We start from the raw sequence: 19,259 nt of genomic DNA, 5'->3' as shown, positions 1-19,259 counted from the left end.
ATTAACAATAAAACAAAGTAAAGGCATTGTTCAAGGATCTACATAGGAATTCCATGACTGGAAACAGTGAGTAAATATGCACCCCAAATTAGCGATACGCCCTGCCATTCCTCACACACAAACACACGCGGATGTCCTCGGGCAGCAACGCCTTCGAGAACCGCCTAAAGATACCAGGGCTTTTTACACAGTGCCAGCTGGCTGAGCTACCCCACCGGGCCGCCTAATTGATGAAATGCTGATTAAGCTGTTTGTGCTCTGTCATGAACCAACGGGGTCATTTTCTGTTTCTTGTCAACTTCAAACACGCTGGGCAGTCTGAGTTTGTTTTAACTCTACTGACTCCCAAAGGCCTTTTGTCTTTATCAGACTTAATTCCTATCTTTTCAGAAATGGAACTGTTTCTCTTTTTCCTGTTTCCTCATATTTTCCTAAAAGACACAAACTTACCAAAGATGTTTCTGAAAGTGGAACAGACAGGAAAAGCACCCAAGTTTGGTTTGTTTCGAAATATCTATTTATAGAATTTTCCAAAGTTGGTCTTTTTGGTGTGTCACGCACAGGGCATTCCATCTCAATCTACCTTGAAAGGCAATTGAATTAAACAAGCATTTTGTGAGTATCTGCTTTATGTCTGGCTTTGTTCTGAGGGAGTTAGGGGTGAAGTAGGATTTGTCCCTGCCCTTGAGGAGTTTAAAATCTAATTGAACAAGAGAGGCAGTGATAGTTAACCCATGAAGCTACTTCTGAGTTTTTGCAGTCACTGGCTTCAGTGTTTCTACGTATAATGGCCAGAAGGGTCCATTAGTTTTCATCTGTGTGACATAGTAGATCCAGTTGTTCATGAAAAACGTCTCTCTAACACAAGTAAAGAGGACCCAATCTAGATGTTGGGGATGCTTTAATTAATTTTCAAGCTAATTTGGTTTACCCAGTTCTTTTTCTACTTGTGCTTTTGTTCCTGACTCTCTGACCCCAAACATCAAGCATCAGTCCTGCCACTAACCCTGAAGGGGTAAAGCTGCACCAGGCATGAATCCAGCTCCCAAGGAGCCCACTGCTAAGCTCAGTAGGTGAGACAGGACAAAAGGGAGGGAGTCATTGGTGCACTAGAACAATCAGAACCACGGGCCCAGGAGCTAGGGTCTTGTCCTGAGAGGCTGGGAGAGTCACTTCACTGCTCTTGTTTCAGAGTAACTTCATCTACCTACATCATGACAGACCGGAAGGATTGGGAGAAATGCTTCGTGCCCTTTGGATGAAAAGTGCATTTTATAAGGTCCATCGAAAGTTTGGGGATAAAGTTTAGAAAAAAATAGTTGGTAACACTGATAATAATAACATCTAGCATTTGTTGAGTGCTTATGGTACGCCTGGCACTAAACTAAGGATAGGAATACAGCTCTAATCTGTAACTCTGTTTTATATCTGCTGGGCCCCAAATTATCAAAATATTCATTTCTAAATGCGGCATGTTTATAACCCGTTAATAATTGTTAACCTGGGTGATGGGTTCATGGAAATTCATTATACCATTCTCTCTATTTTTGTGTTTTGAAATTTTCCATAATGAGGCTATGCGCAAAAAAGGGGGGGCTAAATAAACTTCATTAACATAAATAATCCCTCAGATAAAAGATGAAGGAGAAGAAAGAAGTTAACATCTTCTAGTACTTACTACATGACACCCTCCACACTCACTGGGACTTTTTCAAGGAATTGAGCGGTGGCCGAGGTTTATGCTCTTTCCAACACACCCATTGCTCTGCTGGTCCATATGACTATATATTTTTTATTTATTGTTTGAGAGAGAGAGACATCAATTTGTTGTTCCATTTATCTATGTGTTCGTTGGTAGCTTCTTGTATGAGCCCTGACTGGGAGTGGAACCCACAACCTTGGAGAATCAGGACAACGCTCTCCTGATCAGCCACACGCGGCGCTCTTATCAGCTGCACGCAGCTCCTGCTGACTTCTCCTTGAGCTACCGGGCCAGGGCGGGTCCATCTGGGCTCTAATGGCAGGATCCTTGTGTTTCATCTTGGCAGTGCTACTCCTCAAAGGTCTCTCAGACCTACTTACAGTTCAAAACCCAATAAAGTCTTCCGAAACCAATACGCCATGCACGCTTTAGGCCAAATTTCAAAGCAATGCCTGATGATCATATTTATCTTATAGGCTTGTCCTTAAATGTCCATTCTCTGTGTGGGTGTGCCACATGCATGTATAGCATCTAGGACTTTGGGGTAACCAACATTTATTTCCAGATATTTCACAACCCCTCCCTAAGGTTAGGTATAAGCCCCATTTTACAAATGAGGGAAATGAGGCTGGGAGAAGTCAAAGTTGACAACACCCATGGCTGCCCGAAGGTGAGCGCACCAGGGCCGGTGGAGTTGGGTGTCACAAAATGACAGCGTTTCTTTATCATGAGACAAAACTCCCTCGACTCAGGGCTCAGTCCATACACCAAACTGAATTGCCCCATCTGTTGACAAAACCATCCTCCCTGACTTCAAAGACCCCCCCACAGCTCTGGAGGGAGAGCCCCCCGGGGTGCAGAAGGAGCTGGAGCTGAGGCCCTGCCGCTCCTCCCAGCTGACTTCCCTTTGAATCCCAGGCCCCTCACCACCCAGCCCCCGCCCTCCCCTCGCCCAGACATACCGAGGCCCAGTCCCGTTTGAAGTGGACGTGCTACTCTTCGCACCGCCAGCCGGAGGAAGGCTCCCCGTGGGGCCGGGCCCCCTAAGCCTGGGCTGGGCCTCAGCCGTGCTTTCAGCCGCGCCCGGGGTGGTAATGGCATTGGGGCTTTTCCGCAGGGCCCCCTAGGGATCTTAATTAGAGTGGCTCAGTGGGTCTTGGGGGCACACACAGGCCCAGAGCTACGTGTGGGAGCTTGTTTTGAGTTCTGGTTCTGGTTCTGTTTCTCGAGTCCTTGGAAGGGCTCGGTTGGCAGGGACAAAGAAAATGGAAGAACTGGACCAGTTGTCTGCATCCTAAAGCAAAAGCCGCTGCTTTCATGTTAATAACCATGTTAAAAACATCACCTCTGTCATGCCTCTTTGTTGGTGTGGAAATGATCATCGTGTCATGGGCGGAGTGACATGCTCTCTTCCTCCTTCCTGAGGGTATTCTGGAAGGAAAAAGCTCATAGGTAGATCTGTAAGGTCATTCGTTGTCTGTAAGTTTAATTACATATACTAGCGACTACCTCTCAATGAATTATACTTAGATGCAAATGTTGAATTATTTTGCTATGGGGCAATGTGTCCTTATAGAAATTTCAAAGGTAGCTTTAAGGAGAGGAAATATATTTTTTAAAAGACAATAAAAAGTAAAATGATAAGATCCCCTTCCCTGTAAAAAAACTTAAGTTTTATAAAGGTCATATTTTTGTGTGTGTGATTTCATTTGATTATGACTTTTTGGATATAATCGTAGAGTATATCTGCTTTAAAAATATCATTTTACAAAATGTTGTAGTTTCTTAATTCGGAATTATATATATTGGGACATAAATATATATAGTGTATATATTTGGATATACATAATATATATCACATATATGTATGTATTCTTTAATTAGTGCCATTTTACCTCCTAGACCCTAAGCTCTATGAAGGTAGGAACTGCGTCTGATTTGTTCACTGTTGTATCCCAGTGCCTGGCATGTATTAGATAGAGACTCAAATATCTGCTGAATAAATGATTACTCAAAGTAATGTAATGATGATGGTATATATTTGTTTTATCCTATAAGAAGGCCTACTTTTAAAATTTTTTCTTATTAAGAGACTCAGGTTATAAATTTAGATTTCATTATTTTAAGAAATCACTAACGTTTATCTACAAAGAAATATGATTGAACATGTTCTCTGGATTATCAAATCAGATGTGCAATGGTCTGCCAGTTCATGAAATTGAAAGTTTGAAATAAATGGGGGCCAGCAAGGGAAAAAAGGTTTAAAGGGAGGGGCCACTTGTCTTGGAAACACTTAATTTTTGCCTGGGGATGAAATAGTATTAATTGTTTCTTGGAGTTAGTACCAGGGAATGGAGTTCTAGGGTATTTGCTCAGGTGGTTAGCTGCACTTTCCACCTGTAAAATGACCAGCAGCAACGGCAGAGCTGAGAGACTAAAGTCCAAGGTCAGCGGGGACATCAGGAATTAAGACCATGAAGAGTGCAATCACTCTCAGCCGGATGCGAGTGTTTGGAACTCAAGGTGCACGGTATGTGGAAGCCCGAGCTTCCTGAAGAACTCACCTCCCAGCTTCATGGAATCGCCTTGTGCCTCTTCAGCAGAAACCTGGTGACAGGGACCTCTTTAACAACGTTGAAACAGCTCAAAGACAACCTTTCCTTCTAGGAATACGGATGTGTTTGGCTGGCAGGCGTCAGTGAGGGTGGGAGGGGCCGTTTCATACAGAGCCTTGCAAACAAGACCAGCATTGTCAAAAGTTTGCTGTTTCTGTGGTCATTCCCTTACTCCCCTCTGCCCTCAAAAGATTTTTAAAGTGGTCAGGGCCACGATGTTGCCCAGTCTTGTTACCAACTTTCCTTTTTCTTGATCTTTTGTTTCAATGTCTGCTTTCTTTCCCCTGTGTGTGCTCTCTGAAGGGGGATTGTGGGGTCAAGCTATAATTAGTTTATATATGATGTTTAATTCACTGTGGCTCTTCTGGCATTAGATTCAAATGGGCTTTGATGTCTGGCTGGAGCTTTGATCCCAGACCCTCAAATGGTGGTCATCACCCCAACTCAAAGGATTGTCCTTTATTTTCCCCCCTCCTATTTGGAGACAGCTTTTCCCAATTACATCATTTGTGTTTGTTTGGCCATAAAAGCTGCAAGGCATCATTTTGTTGCTTTGCTCTAGAGCAAAATGTGCGATTGATGCTCCTTACTTTGCTTGGCTGCAGTAGAATGTTCGCTGCTGGATGAGGCATTTGAAGAATGATACTCGGACTTTGGTGGGGATGCTGTTGGGAGCTGTTCTGCCCCAAGGCAAAGAGTGAGACTGTGTGATCTGAGGGTCCTTTCCTGGCTCTGTCCAGGAAATACCTTTAAGCATAAGCTACACAACTGTGATATGTACAGTCAAGGCTCTTTTTCATGCTGACTTTATCTTACTCTCCAGATCAGTGCGGGGGTGGGGTGGGGTGGGGGGCAGATCCACCCCATCTTTAGTGCTACACTTTCCCAGTGTGGATTAGCAGCTTTTATGAGAAGACGGGGGGGGGGGGGGGGGCGGGGGGGGGCAGTAGCAAAAGAATTAACTAGGGCTGAGCAATACTAGAAAGGAGATAACCAAGTAGCATTAGTGGAGGAAGAAGCACTGGCGTCTGTTTTAAAAAGAAACTAGAAGAAAAATCAAAACAGCAGAGAAAAGTGAGACTGTTGGCAACGGAAAGGAGTAATGAGCAGTGAGTGGGTGGTTACCTTCAACAGCCTCCCAATACCTGCAACCGAAACAAAGAATCAGAGGAAAGAAAAGTCAGAGAGAACTTAGTCTGGAGAGGAGAAAATTTGGCTGGTGGGTTAAGAAGGGAACAGGGGCAACCCAACCAGTCACACTTAATCTGATGACATTGGGAGTTTTCCTGGAACAACAATTCGAGCATTGAGCTCCTTGCTTCTACTTCATTTGACAGCCTGAGTTTGTTTTAATTGGCGTGTGAATGAACAGCATTATTTATTAATGTGTAATGGATACTGTGGAAAGCATAACCTTTTTTCCTATTTGTGACCATTTTATTGGCAGAACCATTTGAATACATTAATTTTAATATTTAAACTTGTTGGGAACACTTTTTCATGGAGATGTACAAGCTGTTATGGCAAATGGTTTGCTTTTGGACTAATGAGCCAACTCAAAGTGGCATTTAGTGAGGAGAGGGGTGGGAGGGTGGGAGGTTTTGGAGAAATAGCGACTTGCCTGTCTGCTTTCACAAGATTTATTAGTAGTGCGTAAAAACATGTTTCAGCTTCCCCTCCCCCCCAACTATATAAATATAGTGGTCGATGTGTGACATAACACAGGCCACAATAATAGACTCCACCCAGCCACAAGAGATCTAATTCAGAACCAGAAAGCAAGAAGCTTGCCTAGAAATGAATAGAATGAGACAGTGAATGACAGAGGACATGGGTGAGCGGCATTTGGCTGACAGGATCAGTAGCTATTTTCTAGTGCCCCACTAAAATTTGGGAGGAAAAATTAGTTCCTGTATTATCAAGTACAGTGTTTGGCACACAGTAGGCATAAAGCATAGGTGACCTGAATAAAACTGGTTTTGTTTTAAAAGCTGATGAACACCTGAACATAATTCCATTTTTAGTTCTAACACAGGATCTTGTTAATTATGAATCATGATTGTAATTATAGTTCCTCTTATGCCTGTGAGGGGCAGCAATCGGGAGGTCAATGAGGGATGGCAAAGGAACTCTTCCTTTTTATTTTTTTGGTAAATGTCAACTTGATTCTATTTGTCTCGGGAATTAAGTGGATACTATTAAGTTAGTTAGAAGGTACATTAATAAATAAAAACAGTTTACAACCAACGTACATTTTCTTGAGTCTCTAGCGATCATCCTGAGAACAGTAATACTAAGAGAGTATTAAAACAGTCCCTGACTCCAGGGAACTTTTTTGATGCAATTGGAGAGAAGAGATGCACAGAAACACCTATGTATGTGGGTGTATGTGTACATACCCAGATAAATAACCACACGGGTAGCATTTGGTAAAATCAGATAGATACTCATGCAGTTAGTTAACTGTTCAGAGGAGGGATGTGAACTGCTCTTGGAGGGAAGGTTAGACCACACAGAGGGGAGAAGCGGAGAATTCCTCGCAGGGGTAAGCAGCTGGGCAAAGGTGGAAGAATCTGAAATAATGACGGAGGATGCACTCCTTCACACACTTTGCCTGAACTTCAGCAAATTGTGACTTGCTGGGTTCAATTCCCGAGGCTCTTAGATGTACTGCTTTTAAAAATAGATATGCTACTTTTCCATAGACAGGTGGCATTTCCAGACCCCTATCCCACTGAAATTCCCTGTGACCAGTGTCCCCAGCTGGGATGACCACACCACAAATGCTACTTCTGAGGGAAAGTCTGAAATCTTCTGGAGGGGGAAAAAAAAGCTGCAACTCATATAACCCTTACTATCTATGTGCGTGCCACGTCGTAAATAAATGCCCCTCCCCCCCGGGTATATGATGCTATACTCGATTTTATTATAATTTTCCCCACAGCTCATTCTATCCTTGGGGAAACAGAGGCACCAAGAGGTGCGGCACCTCGCCCGCCCAGCCAGTCCCGCAGGAACTGGGTTCAGATCCAGCAGTCTCGGGTCAGCCTCCGAGCTCGCGGAGCGCAGACCGAGTAACAGTAAAAACTCGCCCACGGCCGGAGCGCGCGGCGCGGGGCCGGCGGGAGGGCGGCGGCGGCCGGCCTGGTTTTGAACGCCTCCCGCGAGGAACCGCAACAGCCGCAAACCCGAGCTGGGCGCGTTCAGAGCCCCACCGCCCTGCGCGCCCAGGGCTCGCCTCCACCGAGGGGCGTCCAGGCCCGCGCGGCAGACGCCGCCCCGACGGCCCCGCGGCCCGGCCGGGGAGGGGCGGGCAGCCGACCGCGGCGCGAGCGCCGGCGGGCACGTGCGGGGAAGGGTTAAGGTGGCGAGCCGCCGCTGCGCGGAGTTTCGGAAAGTTCTCCGGGAGCCCGACGGCGGCGCCCCGGGGCGGACCCCGCGGAGGCGGCGGGGACAGGAGCCGGGGCTCGGGGGCTCGCCCCTGGCGTGGTGCGGCGGGGCAGAACCGACGCGGAGCGGGGCAGAAACCGGGCGCAGCGAACTCGTCAGGGGGCGAGGAGACCCGCGGGAGAGCGGGGGCGGGGCGGGGGCGGGGCGCGGGGGCGGGGCGGGAGGCGGCCGGCGCGGCGCGGCGCCCCGACAGACGGAGGGCCGCGGGGGGAGCGGGCCTCCGAGCCGAGGGGCCGGCGCGGGGAGGCGGGCGCCGGGCGGGGGCTCGCCCGGCCGCCGCGTGACGTAGCGCCGGGCAGGGCGTTATCAGCGGCGGGCCGCGGCGGGCGCCGCTCGGGCCCGGACGGCTGCAGCCAGCGGGTCGCGAGCGCTCCCGGCCGCCGCCCGGGCGGCGTGAGCCGGCGGCCTGAGCCGCAGCCTGAGCGCCCCTCTCCTCCGCCCGCGCGCCCGGCCGAGGTGACGGGGCTCGCTGCGGGGCTGGGGGCCATGAAGCCGAGTCCCGCCGGGACGGCGAGGGAGCTGGAGCCGCAGGCGCCGGCCCGGGGCGAGCAGCGCGCGGCGGAGCCCGAGGGGCGCTGGCGGGAGAAGGGCGAGGCGGACACGGAGCGGCAGCGCACCCGGGAGCGGCAGGAGGCCACGCTGGCCGGGCTGGCGGAGCTGGAGTACCTGCGCCAGCGCCAGGAGCTGCTGGTCAGGGGCGCCCTGCGCGGCGCGGCGGGCGCGGGTGCGGGCGCGGGTGCGGGCGCCGCGCCCCGGGCCGGGGAGCTGCCGGGGGAGGCGGCGCAGCGCAGCCGCCTGGAGGAGAAGTTCTTGGAGGAGAACATTCTGCTGCTGCGGAAGCAATTGGTAGGTCGTGCCCGGGGTGAGGCACGGCTGTCCGGCCGACGGGTCGGGGTCAGGAAGGGGATCTGGGGCGGGCTCGAGGGTGCCTCTGGCTGGGGAAATTCTGGCGGTTCCCGGGACCCCCGCCCTCCCTGCCCCCCTCCCCCGCTCCTGCGTGCCCCGCGTTGTGCCAGGCCAGGGGCTGGCGACCCTGGGAGGACTGCGGGGAAGGGTGGCCGCTCTCCCTTCGGGGCTCGGGGAGTGGCCTGGTGGTCACCTTCAAGCTCTCTAGTTAGACGAATGAATGCATGCCCCCTCCCCGAAGGCTCGCAAGCCCCTCAGTGAAAATGCCCTCTCATTCGGAGGTCTCCTTCGCTGCCTGCCCTCCCGCCGAGAGGGGACAAAAGCCGAGAGGGGTCCTGTGGCGCGGTTCCCTGTCCCACGCGCAATGTTACGATCACGCGGAAGCGCACGTAGGAGCCCTGCCCCTCCCAGGGCTCCCCCCCCCAGGGCTCCCCCCAGGGCTCCCCTCTCAGGGCTCCCCCCCAGGCCCCCCGTCTCAGGGCTCCCCCCCAGGGCCACCCCCAGGGCTCCCCTCTCAGGGCTCCCCCCCCAGGCCCCCCCGTCTCAGGGCTCCCCCCCCAGGGCTCCCCTCTCAGGGCTCCCCCCCAGGGCTCTCCTCCCAGGGCTCCCCTTTCAGGGCTCCCCCCCAGGTCCCCCCAGGGCCCCTCCCAGGGCTCCCCCCCAGGCCCCCCCCCCAGGGCTCCCCTCCGCGCCAGCGTTCGCTCGCGCTGCTGCTGCATCTCAAATAGAAGCCCTTTGTACAAGCTGCTGAAACAGACGCAACTGATGGAAATTTGGCTGGAAAAAGTGCCCCTCCTCTCTCATTTTATACGTACTGCTGGCCGCGACCGGCGGCGGCGGGAGCCGAGGGAACCTGCTCGGGGAGCCTCTGTGCTGCTGGAGTCCCGCCAGGGCCGCCGTCATTCCGTGTCATCTTCATTAACGGGGAAGAAAAAGAACTTTGGCCTTAATGTGCTGGTGAACAGCTTTTGACCCCGCCTCGGAATGATGGCGGCAGCTTTGTTTCTGAGACCTCAAAAATGTAGTTTTGAAAGCAGCAGGGGGAAAAAAAAAAAAATCCTTATCTGACCATGTGATACTATCCGAAACTAGACACATGCTAGATAATGTCCCTCCTGCAATAAGGAATGTGGTGATGCTGTGTGGTTGTCAAGTGTTTTCTCGTATTATCTCTTTTCAGATAATCTCTCTCTTTTTTGATCATCGAAGCGCTTTTACTTGTTAGGTTCACTTTTTCCTGAAGAAACACATCCTAGCAGACAAGCGTATGGTTTATGCCCAAGCTTTTTAAGTCAAAGGACACGCAAGAGGAGGAGTAATTCACAGGAATCTATTTTGTAGGGATGTATGTTCATCATGGGTTGTGTGGCACCTCTGTTTTGGCATTTTACCTGTGTTCCATTGGTAGCAGACCAGATTTTGGATGTAACATTGATTTGAGCCAATTCTTGCCGGCTGTGCCTGGTCGTTGACATTTTATGCATTGTCTTGTACAATAGCACCTTTTTGTCTTTATGAATCTCAGGATTATGAGTGGCACATTCCTGTTGTCCCCTGGAGGGGAGCAAGGCAGCAACATGTCAGGAGAATTCCAGTCCAGTCAGTGTTTGGGGGTACTATTTTCATTTGTAGACTTGGCATTTGTGATTTGAACCAGATGCCTTTTGAGGTTTTTTTTTCTTTCTTTTTTGGTTGTTGTTTTTTTTTTTCTTTTTTTTTCTAGCAATAGGAAGCACTAGGTGGCGGTGTGAGTTAGCACTACAGATCTGTCACCTTTGGAAACCCGAGTTGAGTTCAAATCTTGATGGACCTTCCCTTGAGGGTTTTGAATTCTGCCAGCTCACATTTTACTTGGCACTGGCTATTAGTATTAGTTTCTCACTTTCAAAGACTCTAAGACTGATTAAACTCCACAAAGCAACTAATAGAAAACAAAGCTCTGCAGGACATTTGGCCAGAAAAATCTCACCTAAGTAAGATTATAGGAAATCTGTTACACTCTGACTTCAAATTAAAGAGTCTACTGTGAAGTACTGTTTTGTAAAAAATTGGCTGCACACAGAAGATATTATAAAGTCTCAGTGCGGTTTTTTTTACCCTTACCTATAAAAAGTAAGTTTTATATTAGCTGAAACTAAAAGCAAGTATTGTTTTTATGAAGAAATTTTATATCACCATAAAATGTGAGAAAGTGGAATTAAACATGGGACATATACTTGAAGTTTTTCTTTATTTTGGGTCATCCAGTAAATTTTAGTTTTGGAAGATTTAGTGAACTCTCTAAATGGTAATTTGAAGACTTACAGCAAACATTCTGGTTCTTTGTCACAAAAATGTGTTCATTTTTCCTTTCTCCATTTCTTCCTAATCAGAATTGTCTGAGGAGAAGAGATGCTGGTTTGTTGAATCAGTTGCAAGAACTTGACAAGCAGATAAGTGACCTGAGACTAGATGTAGAAAAGACATCTGAAGAGCACCTAGAGACAGACAGCCGGCCCAGCTCAGGTGAGTGTGTGAGCTTAAGGACACCATTCTGGACTCAGGAGTTCCACCTGGGCCCCTGTGCTTAACATTCCCAGACCTGCAAATGGCAGTTGAGTTTGTTTCCAGTGCAGAGAGAACAAGAAAGCAGTCTGGCTGCCATTCAGTTGTATGAGAGGGAACTAAAACCAGACTACAAAATTTTTAATAATGAGATTGATCTGACTGGAGTCCCCCGAGTTTAAAAATAAAAGCTTCTATTCAAATTTCTGGAAGAGCGGTCCTCCTTTGAAACTTGAGAAAGTCAGAACTGGGCTAGAAAATTAGTCACACTTCAACTTCCTGAGACCACTTTGAAAGTTTTTTTTTTTTCTTTTAAACCATTTGGCTCCTTAAATAGAATAGTTTTCTCTTCAAGTTATTCTTTCTGAAACGTTCATGATAACATTGAGGCTTTGGCAGACCTAAGTCTCTTTCCTTGTACATCTTTAAAGGTTGAGTCAAGGAGGAAGGTCAATTTGACCATGAGAGTAACTTTGAAATGTACCCATGGTTATGGGCTCTTTCCTTTTTCTAAGGATTTCTTGAAATAAAACTGTAAAATCAGGACACTAAGTCCAGTGAGCCAAAATTACTCCCCCCTCCAAAGTCTCCCTTTCCTACCTTTTCTCGATGATTATCCCTTTTCCTTTTAAGCACAAATGTATATTATTGCATGACATGATCTTAATTCCAAATGGTGTTTTTATTTGTAGGGTTTTATGAACTGAGTGATGGGGCTTCAGGATCTCTTTCCAATTCCTCTAACTCAGTCTTCAGTGAGTGTTTATCCAGTTGTCATTCCAGCACCTGCTTTTGCAGCCCCTTGGAGGCTACCTTGACGATCTCAGATAGTTGCCCCAAATCAGCAGGTAAGCCTTTTAAGAATCAATATACATTTTTTTAATTGGAAGGGGTCAATGATTCCTTAAAGACTACGTAGCTTCAACCCCTTTTGCTGATGAAAATCAAAGGCTCCAAGAATTTCATCTACTTGCTGCATATAGTGCCATAGTTGCATCTAGAACCAAGATGACCACTATTCTAGTCCTCTTTGGGTGCCACTTGGCTTTAGATTCAGCTTATCTTTAGAAATCCTGTCCCGATATTATAGGTTTAGAACTCTGTTTCTGAGCCTTTGCTTAACAGGCTTTGTTAGGCTTTAACTTGTATTTTCTTTTGAAAACCACTTTGTATCTGTTTTCTTCTTGAATCATTCAAAGCTAAAGCTTACAGTAAGTTAAATATATCTGTCAGCCTGGCCAAGGGCTGCTAGGCACTTGAGGGAGCAGTGGCCTTTCCATGTTCTCCAGAAAGCTTTGTATGATAGCAGCTCTCCTAGCAGGTGGGTGGGATGAAACGCCCTTAGGCCATGGGCCATTGTTCCTCATTTTGGGCTGTCCTTGCAATTACCTCCAGAGAGAAGAGTTTCTGCATTTCTGCTATGCTTCACACACTGTTCTGGAGGGTCTGCATACATTTATCTCCTTTGAATCCTCCCAGCAGTTCTGCAGGATGCAGGTGTTGTTAGCTCCATTTTATGTATAAGAAAATGAAACCTAGCGTTAGGTTAGGTAAGTTGTTTAAGGCTAAATAGCAAGTGAGTGACAAAGGCGGATTAAGCTCTAGCCTAAACTGCCAGGTCCGTGTTTTTCCACACACCACACCAAGGGAATTCAGAAGTTGTTGTGTTCAACCTTTTCATCAAAAAGAGGAGAAATATGGTTTTAGATGCTTTTTGTCAGAGACTCCTCGTCTGCTGAATGGCAGAGTTGTTGCTGAAACTTGGGACTCCTTCCTTAGTTCTGCTTTGTTTTGATTCCTCAAAAGAGCGGAGAAAATATGGGGAGTAGAGAAGCTGTAGGTGCTGGCATAAGCCACTACACTCTTGGTTTGTCTGTGTTTTCCTCCTGGGTATAAGACTGAATTCTTGAGTCCAGACAATGCAAACAGCACCAAACAACTGAGACTGCTAATTGGCTGGTGTCTTTGTATTTGTACAGTGTGTTGTCAGCAGCAATCATTTGGGGAAGCCCAGATCAGTGTTATCTAGAGTGTCTGGGCCTCAAGTTCGTTGGTAATTGCTCCCCTTCACTCTGCAGATCTGGTTTCAGAGGGAAACTTAAAAACCCATTAAAGGCACTTTGATACAGGTTTTCCTCGAAGACAGACTCCTCTCCCAAACGCCACATCTTCACATAACTGAAACAGTTGGGCTGGGTCTTGAGGGCTGGGAAGCCTGTTTTGTTCCTTAACTCTTAAGTAGGGAAAGGGGACAAATGGTGAAGTGCAGGTTAATGTGGCTTTAAGCAAGTCAGATAGGCCTTAGGGTAGTGGAGGAGGGGTGATGGGCAAAGATATTAGAAAGATAGGTTTCTCCTTACAATAAGCTACATCTTGGGAGTGGAGGTGGAGGGGGGAGAGGACATGACACTTTTATTTCATAATGATCATTTCTTTACAAATTAATCATATTATTTCTGGGTCTAGACTATATTTTCCCAAGAGTGCTAATCACTGAAGTTCAGGGAGCTTTTCCTTAAACAGTTAATATAGAATCTGGCACATAGAAGGCTTTCAAGATTGAGTAAGTAAATGTAATTGAGGACAAATTAAATAGTGATAAAAAATTTTATTTTCTCTATCTTAAGGTCATTGAAAGGATTTGAAATTTGCACTATTCACGGAGATGAGGGGTCAAAATCGTTTAATTAAGCAAGAAAGCTTGATATCATTGTATTTTGGCATCTACATTTTTGAGATATGGAAAATTTATTCATTAAAACCATTATTCAGCCTTTTAAAACTTTATCAAGAATTCCTTCTTACTTAAAAAAAATACCATATTTTGTTTGTGTCACAATTGAAAATATAAGGTCATTATTATTTAAATTTGATTAGTCTCTTGCAATTTGATTAATTTCCCTGACCTTTCAATTGGCAGTTATATTTGAACATATGTTGATAAGAATTAGGTCTGAAAAATACAAAATGAGGAGAAAGCCTGTAGGAAGTATAGTTTATCTGAAGTTTTTTAAAGGAAAACCAGGAATAGAACACAGGGGAAAGTAGCCTAGAGAAAGAATGACTAAAAAAACATTTATTTTCCCAGTTATAAATGCAGTACATGCTTATTGAAAATGTAGAGAACAGGAAACAAAGAAGAGAGTAAGCACCACTTGTTTTTTCACCACACTGAGATGCTACAGTTAGCATCTCGGTGTGCTTCGTATAAGTCTTCAAATAAGACTTTCTTATTTGCATCTGTACAATCTTAATATAATCATAGTCTGGTATGATATCATGATTTTCACTAAACTTTAAGGTGTTTCCCCATATTATTGAATAATTTGAAAGCATTTTTGGCCCTGGCAAGATAGTTCAGTTGGTTAGAGCATCACCCCAATTCACCAAGTTGCCAATCCCCGTCAGGGCACATACAAGAATCAACCAGTGAATATATAACTAAGTGGAACAACAAATCCATGTCTCTCTCTCTCTTTCTCTCTCTTTCACCCTCTCCCTTTCTCCTTTTTAATGGCTGAGTATTTTTCCTTCAGAGGCTACATATCTTAGAATTTTAGTCTGCGCGCTGTATGTAAAATAGCGGAGTAGCTCATGGAGTACCTGTTGATTCTTTGGCATTCTCTCTCTACCCACGGATTTGTCTTCCTAGAAATTGGCCAGAGGCAAGCTGGTGCTGACCAGTTCATTTCTTCAGAGTGTACCTTTAAATGTTTTTCAGATCTCATAGGATGGTTGGACTCTACAGAAGGCCACTGGGAAGACCAGGCCTCAGAGGCAGTTTGCCGTTTCCCCTCCACATCACAATTTAATCCCCTTGGTGTCATTGCAGATGTGAATCCCAAGTACCAGTGTGATCTGGTGTCTAAAAACGGGAATGATGTCTATCGCTATCCCAGTCCACTCCATGCCGTGGCCGTGCAGAGCCCAATGTTTCTCCTTTGCCTGACAGGCAACCCCCTGAGGGACGAGGAGAGGCTGGGTAACCATGCCAGTGACATTTGCGTCGAATCCGAGCTGGACGCCATCAAGACAGACACCCCCTTACCGTCTCCAGGCAGTTTGTGGTCTGCTCCCCATCCTTCATCCAGTAAGAAAATGGATGGCTACATTCTGAGCCTGGTCCAGAAAAAGACACACCCTGTAAGGACCAACAAACCAAGAACCAGCGTCAACGCCGACCCCACCAAGGGGCTGCTGCGGAACGCGAGCGTGTGCGTCCGCGTGGCCGGGGGCGTCGCCCAGGGCGCTAGCGGGAACCTCAAGAATTCTAAGCAGGCGCCCTTGCCCCCCGGCGGAATCCCCTCTTTGGACAGTGGGACATTCTCGCCCCTGAAACAGTGGTCCAAAGAATCAAAGGCAGAACAACTGGAAGGCAAGAGGTTGCCGCTGCCAGAGGGCTGCTCGCCCGGCGCTGCCCCTGAACTTCAGAGTAAGCACCCGCCCAAAAATGCCAAGCCAGCCTCGCAGGAACATGCCCGGTGCCCCGCCACTGTCCCGGGGGAGGCCCCTAAAGAAGGCAGCCAGGTCCCAGCTGCGTCTCCGAAAGAGAGCCCCGGGAGAGGCCTCGCCCCGCTGCCAGAGAACAAAGTTGTCCAGCCACTGAAAAAGATGTCGCACAAAAACTGCCTGCAGGCAGCGCCCCCGGCCGCGCCCCCTGCGGCCGCGCCCCCGCCTGCCCCGTCCTCGGCCTTCCCCGCCGAAGAGCGGCCCGCCCTGGATTTCAAAAGCGAGGGCTCGTCTCAAAGCCTGGAGGAAGGGCCGCTGGTGAAGGCGCACTTCGTGCCCGCGCAGCCGCCCGCCAGGCCGCACCGGGGCGCGCGGCCCGCGGCGGCCCCCAGGGGCTCCGCCCTGAAGCACCGCGCCCAGGCCCTGCACGGCCCCGACGGCGCCCTGCCCGCCGTCAGGGAGAAGACCCGGGCGGCCAGCAAGAAATGTCGGTTCCCCGACGACGTGGATACAAATAAGAAGCTCAGGAAGGTCTCGGCCAAGGCGAGGCGGGCCGGGGGCGGCCACGCCGAGGCGGGTCTCCCCGGTCGGCAGCTGGGGGCGGCGCACCGGGCGGGCAGCCGGGTGCACGGCCACGGCCGCGAGGCGGTGGTGGCCAAGCCCAAGCACAAGCGAACCGACTCGCGGCGGTGGCGCGCGGCGGCCGAGGTCTCGTACGAGGAAGCCCTGCGGCGCGCGCGGCGCGGCCGGCGGGAGGCGGGCCTGTACCCCGCCGTGGCCCTGCCCTACGCCAGCCCCTACGCCTACGCGGCCAGCGACTCCGAGTACTCGGCCGAGTGCGAGTCCCTCTTCCACTCCACCGTGGTGGACACCAGCGAGGACGAGCAGAGCAACTACACCACCAACTGCTTCGGCGACAGCGAGTCGAGCGTGAGCGAGGGCGAGTTCGCGGGCGAGAGCACCAGCTCCAGCGACTCGGAGGAGAGCGGGGGCCTCATCTGGTCCCAGTTCGTGCAGACGCTCCCCATTCAGACCGTCGCGGCCCCGGACCTTCACAGCAACCCCACCAAAACCTTTGTCAAAATTAAGGCTTCGCATAACCTCAAGAAGAAAATCCTCCGCTTTCGGTCTGGCTCGCTGAAGCTGATGACGACCGTCTGAGTAGGTTGTGGGTGTAGAAAGTGGTGTGTTTTTTTTCTAGTGACCGAGGGAGAGGTGGTGTCTTAGTTTTTGTGTGTAATAATTTCGTGGAATGTTTTCCTTTCGTTGAGATGAAACCGAAGTAAATTAATGTCTCTTCTTCATTATATGTGGACGCTAGTGCCTTTAAAGGAAGGTAAAGAATGTTTTGCTGGTTAGAAGTAAATATTGAGGTTTTCATGGTGGTGATAGTGAATACATTTTGTGGTATCAGCTGATGGTTTTAAATTTCCTGAGCATCTGTGAAGGCACAGGTTTTGATGTTCAGGTTTCGTGGGAATGAGACCTTTTTGATCCGAAGATCAGGTAGGTGGAATTATAGGACCTACATTTGTTTCTGGGTTCTTGAGGGTAGTGCCTCCAGGAGGGCTTTCCTGTTGTGTGAAGTAGGTATGAGGGACGGTGGTAGTTTTCTGTGATTTTTTTTTTTTTAATGTAGTCTACATTTCTCAGACATACCCCCATCCTGTCTTTTGAGAACTGTTTAGTGTACTGGACTCGGAACTTGAAGACCAGGCCCTAAGTCCAGAGAGCTGGTGACCTGGATGGGGAGGCTGGTAATACCTTGAAGGGATTCACTAAACTTTTGCCACACTTGGTGCCTCGTCCCTGGTTACGGTAACCGTTTCTAGGGCCGTTTACCCAGCATTTTGATGCCTTTTCCCTCCTCCCTAATTTGCAGCAGATCCAACCATTCCTCCCTTGGAGGACTTGCCTTTGGGATAAAATTTTGGTCCGTGGGTACAGAGAAATTCACTCCTAATAACCTTGGGCGTGACTCCAAGCCCACAATTGCTCACTGAGCGCTGTGCCACCTAAGCCTTGGCCCAAACATGTTAGTGCAATCCAGTCCAGATTGGACCACTGACCCTGTCTGGAAGGGCTTTTTTTTTTAAAAAAAGAAAATGGTTTTTTGGTAAACAGTATTGTGTAAAATTGCTTTTTTTATACCAATATAAGCATGTTTTGTGCATGAGTAGTATTTTGATATTCCTGTTGATGTTAAATTACTGTATGATATAAACAGTATGTGTTTTTATATATCGTGTAAATTTAATATAACATTATATGCTGTAATAAACGATTTGTTTTACTGCTCTTAAGTTTGTTATTTGGGTATAAAACCAGATGTTTACACCTATAAATCTTGTACTGATTATTGTGGGATTTATATTAGGCCTATCCTAGCATTAGAATATTTGCAAAAATTAAGGCAGGTTTTAGGACTTCAAATGGATGGTAAGAAGGAGGAAATGCAAACCACTTCTTTAGAATAGTTAAGGTACTTCTATTTAAGGTAAATTTGATAGATATGATTTAAGGAAAATATTTCTGAGAATTCCCTCCCCCCCAACTTTTTAGTATAAAATATTTATAATGTGGAAAAGTTGAAAGGATGGTACAATAAACATCTGTATAGATATCACCTAGATTTAACAATTGCTAACATTTTGCTGTTCTTGCTTTAACTTTCTATATGTATGTATTAGGTTAAACCATATTGCTGGTTTTGTAGGTCAAGGATAGATTTTGGCTATCCTTCCTCCCCACACTACACAGCTGTACTATTTTAAAGTAAATTTCAGGCATGATATCTCATCTCTGAAAACGTAGGCATGTATTTCCTAAGAACAGGAAGATTCTCTTACATAACTACAATATCATGATCACATACACCCAAGGAAAATAGACAGTAATTTTTGATACCAAATATTTAATCTCTATTCAAAATGTCCAATTTATTTTAAGAATTTTTTTTAAATCCTCACCCAAGGATATGTATGTTTTTTTATTTTAAAATTGATTTTTACAGCGAGATGAAGGGGGAGAGAGAGAGAGACATCTATCAGTTGCCTCCTGTACAAGCCCAGACTGGGGATTGAGCCTGCAACCTAGGTATGTGCCCTGACCAGATATTGAACCCGCAACCTTTTTGGTGTACAGGAAGACATACCAACCAACTGAGCCACCTGACTGGGCTCAAGAATTTTTTAATAGCCCCTTCTCTGTTTTCCCCAACCAGGATTCAATCAATGTTATGCATTGTATCTGTTTGTAGATCTCTATAAACTATTTAGAATAGTCATCTCACTTTTTTTTTTTAATGACATCGAGTTTTAAAGTCAGGACACTTGGTTGTAGAAAGGCCCACATTCTGGATTTGCTTGTTTCCTTACGTTGTCTTAACACCTAGTCCCTCTGTATCCTGTAAATTGTGTGAGGTTTGATTGGATTCAGTTTATCCTTGGCAAGAAGATTTACTAGTGATCTTGTGTACTTATATTACTTAACATCAAAGAACATAATATCAGGTTGCCTTGCTATTGCTGAATTGAAGAGTGATCCCTGTCCTGACCGGTATGCCTCAGTTGGTTGGAGCATCATCTCATGCT

At 47.4% G+C, this 19,259-nt stretch overlaps 1 protein-coding gene across 3 annotated transcripts; it reads left to right on the top strand.

Moving 5' to 3' along the window:
* Window positions 1-8,253: 8,253 nt before the first annotated feature.
* DACT1 (dishevelled binding antagonist of beta catenin 1) lies at window positions 8,254-17,964 on the top strand. Of its 3 annotated transcripts, none has more exons than XM_087820158.1 (4): window positions 8,254-8,613; window positions 11,046-11,178; window positions 11,910-12,065; window positions 15,050-17,964. In XM_087820158.1, the coding sequence occupies exons 1-4, from the start codon at window positions 8,254-8,256 to the stop codon at window positions 16,825-16,827; spliced, it is 2,427 nt and encodes an 808-aa protein (XP_087676284.1). In that variant the 3' UTR covers window positions 16,828-17,964. The 3 variants fall into 3 exon arrangements, with proteins under 3 accessions (XP_087676284.1, XP_087676283.1, XP_087676285.1); XM_087820157.1 differs by having other exon boundaries at window positions 14,939-17,964; XM_087820159.1 differs by lacking the exon at window positions 8,254-8,613 and having other exon boundaries at window positions 10,360-11,178; window positions 15,170-17,964.
* The last annotated feature ends 1,295 nt before the right edge of the window (window positions 17,965-19,259 follow it).

The sequence above is a fragment of the Miniopterus natalensis genome, chromosome 1 (genome assembly GCF_054644295.1).
Source record: "Miniopterus natalensis isolate mMinNat1 chromosome 1, mMinNat1.hap1, whole genome shotgun sequence".
Classification (NCBI taxonomy): Eukaryota; Metazoa; Chordata; class Mammalia; order Chiroptera; family Miniopteridae; genus Miniopterus; species Miniopterus natalensis.
Note: the sequence above shows the minus strand (reverse complement) of the source record. Positions and strands in the feature narration are given on the sequence as shown.